We start from the raw sequence: 8,356 nt of genomic DNA, 5'->3' as shown, positions 1-8,356 counted from the left end.
TTCATTCATTCATTTTCTTGTCGGCTTAGTCCCTTTATTAATCCGGGGTCGCCACAGTGGATTGAACTGCCAACTTATCCAGCACATGTTTTTACGCACCGGATGCCCTTCCAGCTGCAACCCATCTCTGGGAAACATCCACACACACATTCACACTCACACACTACAGACAATTTAACTCACACAATTCACCTAGCGCATGTGTTTGGACTGTGGGGGAAACCGGAGCACCAGGAGGAAACCCACACGAACTCAGGGAGAGCATGCAAACTCCACACAGAAACGCCAACTGAGCCAGCCGAGACTCGAAACAGTGATCTTGCTGTGAGGTGACAGCGATAACCACTGAGCCACTATGCCACCTCGCCTTTCATCATCAATGCTTCAAATCAGAGGAAATCACTAAGATCTGAACACTGAATCTATTGTATGCTCACACACACACAAACACAGCGTCAGACCTTCATGTTCAGTGCTGGAAACGGCCGGCTGGGGGTTAATCATTAGTGAAGTGTGTTTTCATACCCTGTACAGATCACGAACAGGTGACCAGTGTGTATTTGCGCAGCCAGGTTTGTGAATGTCTTCTGTTATAATGCTGCTCTGAGCAGTCCTATAAAACTCACAACATATTAAACACAGTCTCAAATTCATGATCTCTCTAAATTTGAATATTCTTCACACATTTAGGATTATGATATACACTCACCGGCCACAATTCACACAGGCTCACCAAAACTGGACAAAAGAAGATTGGAGAAACGTTGCCTGCTCTGATGAGTCTCCATTTCTGCTGACACATTCGGATGGTCGGGTCAGAATTTGGCCTCAACAGCATTAAAGCATGGATCCATCCTGCCTTGTATCAGCAGTTCAGGCTGGTGGTGGTGGTGTAATGGTGTGGGAGAGATTTTCTTGGCACACTTTGGGTTCATTAGTACCAATTGAGCATAAACACCACAGCCTACCTGAGTATTGCTGCTGACCATGTCCATCCCTTTATGAGCACAGTGTCTCCATCTTCTGATGGCTACTTCCAGCAGGATATCATAAAGCGTGAATCATCTCAGACTGGTTTCTTGAACATGACAATGAGTTCACTGTACTCAAATGGCCTCCACAGTCCCCAGATCTCAATCCAATAGAGCTGCTTTAGAATGTGGTGGAACGGGAGATTGGCATCATGAATGTGCAGCCGACAAATCTGCAGCAACTGTGTGATGCTATCATGACAATATGGAGAAATATCTCTGAGATATGTTTCCAGTAGCTTGCTGAATCTATGCCATGAAGGATTAACCGTACGTGAAACAATACACCGAAAGCGGCCAGAGCATCAAAGTAGCCAGAAGTCATTCATTTTCAATGAGAGCCGGCAGCGATAAGCGGCGAGGAGCAGCGTGGCGTGTCTTCTCCGGCGTGGGCGTCGAGGAGAGTTGAAATCAAGTCAACTTTATGGTAATGAGCTATGACGCGGTTCAGCAGCAACCAATCAGAATGTAGACGTCCACCGCTTGAAGGAGTTCAAAGAACACAGACCTGTGAACTTTGGTTCCGACCACAGTTGTTCCCAAGGGTTTGATGATTGCGGTCGCCGGATTTACAATGTTTTCTTACAGGATCATGCATTAAATAAGTTACTGGCGAGTTACTGATGTTCATTAATGTTATATAAATTTATCTCAAAAAAGCGGGAAACTCGCACGACGTGACAGTACAAAACAGTCTAGCCGCTTCAGGATATTTCAGACATATGGACACATATTGGATAAATAAAGCAAAGCCACACCACACGCAACTTGATCTTCCAGTGTTATATGAATTTGATAAGAAGTGCGCAACATTTTCACGCTAGAAACTTGTTTAATGCAGGAATGTAACTGATATGCTGCAATGGCTCCTTTAAATACGAGATCAATGTAGCGAGTTTTGACGCTCTCGCTGCCGGAGCTGAAGGCAGACAGCGTTGTCGCCAGGGCAGCCAGAGCGACCTTGCACGCTCTCGCCGCTTTCGGTGTGAACGTACGGTAAGGCAGTTTTGAAGGCAAAAGGGGTCCAACACGGTACTAGTAAGGTGTACCTAATAAAGTGGCCTCGGCTGCAGAAGTGGCTGGTGAGGGTATATTGTAGCAAAACAAAACACGGTAATGTCAGATTTTCCAGCTCTAATTGAAGCATGTCGACCGGGATTCTTAGAAATGCAGTTTTTACAGTACTGTCAGGTTAAAGGCGGTGCTGTAATTCAAAACCTCGTGCCATCTGGATCTGCAGCGGCCTCCTGCTCACAAAGAGCCTTTTTTGTCTGGAGGCAGGGCTGCTGTTTATTTAGTGTTCCCTCTTTTGTTGACTCTTATATGGCGCAGGTACAGGAGCGAGAGATGGCAGCAGATAGACACCCCTGCAATCCTCCACATGTGCACTTAACCTGCGGCTGAACTCCGGATACGGCCAACAGTTTCTGCAGACGGTCATGGGAGAAATGCTCACTTCTGCCACGGGGTTGTGAAACGCTTCTCTTCTCACGAATATATTATACACACAAAACATTTTCTGCGAAAATAAAACATTCATTGGATTTAATAAGTTTTAGAAAGATAAGGGGACGCAAACTAATGATATGGGCAGAATTTAAACAAACAAATTAAGTTCGGTTAACGTTAAATTAAGTTAACAACACAACATTTTATGTGTTTGTTTAAATTTAGCCCATAGATTTAGAACTTTTCCAAAGGTATATTATTAAGGCGAAAGTCAAAATGCTTTCCCAGAGATGAGTTGTGGCTGGAAGGCCATCCATTGCGTAAAGACGTGCTGGATAAGTTGGTGGTTCATTCCGCTTAGGCGACTCCAACTTAATAAAGGGACTAAGTCGAAAAGGAAATGAATGAATGAATAAATGAAGTCAAAAAGCACGAATATGAAACTTACTTTACCCTTATAGTATTCTTTCATGTGGGTTCTGCTCCTGAATGTGTTACAACGATCATATTTGAACCATACTATAGTAAAGTATATTATACTGTATATATTATAGTATTGACAACACTTTTTATTAACTGTAGTATTAACTAGTGAACTGATAAAACTGTAACAACTGCTGTGGTTTAGGCCTACTTTAGTTTTTACTGTGTGTAAAAGTACTGTGGTGTATGATAGTATAATATATAATTGTAGAATCTACAGTATTGGGTAATTGTTTATACTAATATAGTGCTTTATTACATAATATAAGAATCAAAAACACTAGTATTTACTATTAATTACTAATAGAGGTACAATTGGCTTTATATTCGCACATTCGTTCAGTTTTTCAACTTCTGACAAGGTCTCATGTTGTTTATTACACTATATTTTGAATATTTAGTCTGTAAATAAGACTTCAAGACAACATTAGCACTATTTAATTGACTATGAACAATGTTGTACTGTGAAAGTCATTGATTGGCTGCTAATATGATTTCATGGTTGAGTATTTGCACTTTTCTGACAGTATATTATTTAGGAGAAAGACCAAATGTGTGAATGTGAAACCTACTTTACCCCTATTTAGTATTCTTTCATGTGGGTTGTGCTCTTAAATGTGTGACATCAATCATATTTGAACCATACTATAGTAAAGTATATTACTCTATATATATTATAGTATTCACAACACTTTGCTGCTAATGAATGCTTCAGCATACTGTAGTATTAACTATAGTGAATTAATAAAACAGTAATAAATGCTGTGGTATAGGCCTACTGTAGTTTTTACAGCAGTAAACTGTGGTGTATGACATTATAATATATCACTGTAAAAAACTACAGTATTGGGTAATTGTTTATACTAATATAGTGCTTTATTACATAATATAAGAATCAAAAACACTAGTATTTACTATTAATTACTAATAGAGGTACAATTGGCTTTATATTCGCACATTCAATCAGTTTTTTAATTTCTGACAAGGTCTCATATTGTTTATTACACTATATTTTGAATATTTATTCTGTAAATAAGACTTCAAAACAACATTAGCATACTTGATTAACTATAAACAAAGTGCTACTGTGATAGTCATTAATTGGCTATCTAGTATTTGCACTTTTCTGAATGTATGTAATTAAGGAGAAAGTCCAAATGTGTGAACATGAAACCTACTTTACCCCTGTAGTATTCTTTCATGTGGGTTGTGCTCTTGAATGTGTGTTACATCAATCTACTATATCGTATTTGATAGGCCAAGTTCTGGGAAACAATGGAACATTCACATCCTGAATTATGTAACTGTTTAACCCCATCCATCGCTACTACGCGACGCGACAAGAACGCTCGCGTCATAAACAAACATGCTGGAAGCGTTCCAAACGCGCGTTCGCTCACCAAGCGTTGCGCGTTTGGCTGCGTTCGCGTCGCAAGTCGAATGTACTGCTTTGGTCCTTTAACAAACATGGAGGTTCAGAAGAGGCGTAAACACAAGCCAAAAGCTCGCCGAAGAGAAACTTTTTCCCATTTTTAACGCGAGTCGAGCGCGTCACGGTGGGTTTTCAGGGGTGGGGCGATGTGTTTTCTCACCGCCGAAAACTTTCGCGTAATCATTCAGATCGCAAAAAGAAACAGAAACATCAAAGCATCCCTCCGTTCATACCAAACACGAATGTTTAACCAAATATATCCGCATCTGAATGATATTTATATACATTTAATTCCAAACAATGTCACACTGATGGACAGTAGCATACATTTTTCCATGATATGGGACCAAAGTTATTCTCTTATTCTTAAAACTTGATTAGCAAAGCCTTTGTGTATTCAACAAATGCAATAACTAGCAACCAAACACACGACGTATTCCATGTAGCTATTATTATCATCATCTTCATAAACTTATGAAAGCCGCCATTCCCAGCAAACCGAGCCGTCTTTTCTCCGGCTCTGGACACAATGATCCCGCAGAAAGCTCAAGTTGGTTTGTCAAGGACACTGCAGCTCATATTAGCCACGGAAAAGCCGCCGGGTGTGGAAAGAGTGGAATAAAAGCCCGGTCGCGGTACCTTTTTGCCGTTTCTGCTGTTGTATCCGCTGTAGGGGTTGAATCCCGTGCGCGGCGGTACGGAGAGCAGCATTTTCCTCGGCGCGGTGTCCGGAGCGGCCGCTGACGTCAGTGAGAGGAAGTTCAGGCGGGATCCAGAGAGTCCCGCTGCCGCCGCCGGGAGCTCTACACCCCGCCCGGGTCCTAGCGCCACAGAGACCCGCTCCAGACCGCTCCAGACACGGACACAGCGCGAGAATAAACCCGGCTGTGCTCTTTACTGTATGCGGTGGAGGCTGACAGAGTGAAAGAAGTGCGACAAAACAAACGATGTTCAGCAAATAAATAATTATAGCATAATTCCGAAAAAAAATATTTTTTAAGAGTTTTATTTTTATAATTTTATTATTTATTATTTTATTATTCTATTTTTTATTCTATTTATTATTATTATTATTTATTCTATTTTTATTCTATTTATTATTCTATTTTTATTATTTTATTTTTTATTATTTTATTATTTTATTATTCTATTTTTAAGAGTTTCTAACAATTTATATGGGCTGAATTAAAACAAATTAAGCTGAACGTTACTAAATTTGTTTGTTTAAATGCAGCCTATATAATTTTTTTCCAACCACTTAGGCCAACTTAAAAATTGTAAATACAATGAATAATTTTTTAATACATTAAAATATTAAAATTTCCAAATGTTTGGTTGCAGCTGAAAGGGCATCCGCTGTGTAAAACATGTGCTGGATAAGTTGGCGGTTCATTCCGCTGTGGCAACCCCTGATTAAGGGACTAAGCCAAAAAGAAAATAAATGAATAAAAATATTATGAAAAATAAGAAGAAAATTAGTTTTTTACGGGACCTAAATAGTTCTATATTGCATGGCTGCAAAACCCCTTCAGGCCCGTAGCCAGCCTATGCGGTTCCTTTTTCTCCAAAAGTGGACCTTTTTGCAGTTATACGCCTCATTTTTTATTTAACTATGAGATTTAAAAACTGCATTTTAGTGACATTTTAAGCACTATTTTAACTGGATTAGCTTAATGGTTGATCACTTTTTGAAGTACCAAAAATATTTCCTAAAGATTTAGAATAAAGAGATAAGAAAAAAAATACTTATTATTAAAATATAAATTTATTACTTCATACATCATAAAAAATAGGAATCTTTAACATTTTCAATTAAAAACTGTAGCCTAGTTTTATTTAATAGGCAAATAACAAACCAGCCAGCACATTCAACTGTTCCTCAGTCAGAATTTTGCCATTTGAATATTAAAAAACACAATCATAATAATAATAATAATAATCATCTATGTTCACACTGAACATATGTGAGAGTAGGAATTTTATTTATCTAAATATTTCATTTATAAATTGATTATTATATTATATTATATATTGTATTATATTATATTTATGGGTTTTTCTGTTTATTTATTCTAAATATTTCATTTATAAATTGATTATTATATTATATTAAATTATATTTATGGGTTTTTCTGTTTATTTGTTCAAAATATTTCATTTTAAAGCAATTTATTTTATTATATTTTACTATATTCCTGTCAAAATGAGAGAAATAAGACTTTCTCTAGAAGAAAAAATATCATAGGAATTGGGAAAATATTTTATAAATACTATAAATTTCACAGGAGAGCCAAAAAATGTTGTATTCACCATATGAGATGGATAAAATACAATACACGCCATATAAAGACACTGCAAAAATGATTTTCTTTGTATTTCTGTTCTCATAAATGTGCATGTGTGTGTGAAATGTGAAACTGGGCATCTCGCCTTCAGATGAACATGCATGTGTCGGTGTGTGACTCTCTGGAAGTGTCCCTCTGGAGACTACTATGGTTTGCATATAAACAACTCTGTTGCCAAGCAGCAAAATTCCCCTCAGTTCTGAATATTTGTCTCATAAAATGGAGACAAATGAGCCTCTGAGAGCCATGAGAGACTGTGCTTGTGTGTTTGTTGTGTGCATGGTTACACACGGTTAAAAGTGCTGCGTCGCCTCCTCAAGACCATCAAAACTGAATGATGTCACTTTAAATAATGTATTCATTCAAGGGGTTAATAATAATAATAAGGGGTTAATAATAATAATTCTGGTTAATAATTCTGACTTTAACTGTATATATATATATACATACACCAAAAACACATTAATTTTAGCGATACCCAATAAAGTATATATAATTCAAAATGTATAATTTTGATTTCCTGAAATTCTGTTTGAGGTAAACAAAACAAGATGTTCAGTGGAATGTCCATGCTGCACTTTTCCCATAATAAAAGACAATGAATTGTTGTCCAGGGGATATAAAACAGCATATATTTTTCCCCTTAAAGAGACGGTTCACCTAAACCTTAAAAACAATTTCTTTATCATTTACTCACACTCGAGAGATTCTGAACTTATGAATTTCTTTCTTCTGTTGGACACAAAACAAGATATTGTCAAGAATGCTAAAAAGTGGCCAATTACATCCAAATATACTAAATACCTTCAACTGAAGTCAGAATTATTCGCCCCCCTATAAATTAGTTTTTCTTTTTTAAATATTTCCCAAATGAGGTTTAACAAAAGGAAATTTTCACAGTATGTCTGATAATATTTTTTCTTCTGGAGAAAGTCTTATTTGTTTTATTTCGGCTATAGAATAAAAGCAGTTTTTAATTTTTTAAACACCATTTTAAGTACACAATTATTAGCCTCTTTTGGCTATTTTTTTCCCTGATAGTCTACAGAACAAACCATCATTTTACGATGACTTGCCTAATTACTCTAACCTGCCTAGTTAACCTAATTAACCCGGTGAAGCCTTTTTAAGCTGTACAGAATTGTCTTGAAGAATATCTAGTAAAATATTATTTACTGTCATCATGGCAAAGATAAAATAAATCAGTTATTAGAGATGAGTTATTAAATATGATTAGAAATGTTTTGAAAAAGTAATAAGATTGCATGTGCAAGTCTGCAGCCAGCCAGAGAGGCTACTATCGAACCAGTCGCCTCAGAACTTTATTGAGGAGCAGAATGTTTTTGCTTGTTAAAACGAGCAGAGGGCGACATCTGCAGTTTGATTGCTGAAAATCTTCATCAAACCCTGACACAAAGCTTTTTCTCAGTCTTTATCAACGATTTTAAAAACTAAGAGATCTGCATGTCAGAAAGACATGCAGTTTTTTACACAACATTATGCCTTTATATAACCTTTTGGCAACATCATGTTTAACTTAAGTAGAGTTAAGAAAACAATATTCACCTTATTTTTTACCACAGGATCATCATATTATTTAATAATAATACATGTTG

General features: G+C 37.0%; 1 protein-coding gene across 6 annotated transcripts in view; it reads right to left on the bottom strand.

Annotated features, from left to right (window-relative positions):
* rbms2a (RNA binding motif, single stranded interacting protein 2a) overlaps window positions 1-5,146 on the bottom strand; it is a 608,287-nt gene extending 603,141 nt beyond the window's left edge. For all 6 annotated transcript variants that reach the window (XR_015502208.1, XR_015502209.1, XR_015502211.1 and 3 more), the window contains exon 1: window positions 5,035-5,146. Coding sequence is in view for 2 of the 6 variants with exons in the window: in XM_087273077.1 (XP_087129203.1) it covers window positions 5,035-5,106 (72 nt within the window). In the remaining 4 variants the exon portion in view is untranslated. The remainder of the gene's footprint in view (window positions 1-5,034) is intronic.
* Between the last annotated feature and the right edge of the window lie 3,210 nt (window positions 5,147-8,356).

The sequence above is a fragment of the Danio rerio genome, chromosome 11 (assembly GCF_052040795.2).
Source record: "Danio rerio strain M-AB ecotype USA chromosome 11, GRCz13ab, whole genome shotgun sequence".
Lineage (NCBI taxonomy): Eukaryota > Metazoa > Chordata > Actinopteri > Cypriniformes > Danionidae > Danio > Danio rerio.
The sequence above is the reverse complement of the archived record's forward strand: the minus strand, read 5'-3'. Positions and strand labels throughout refer to the sequence as shown.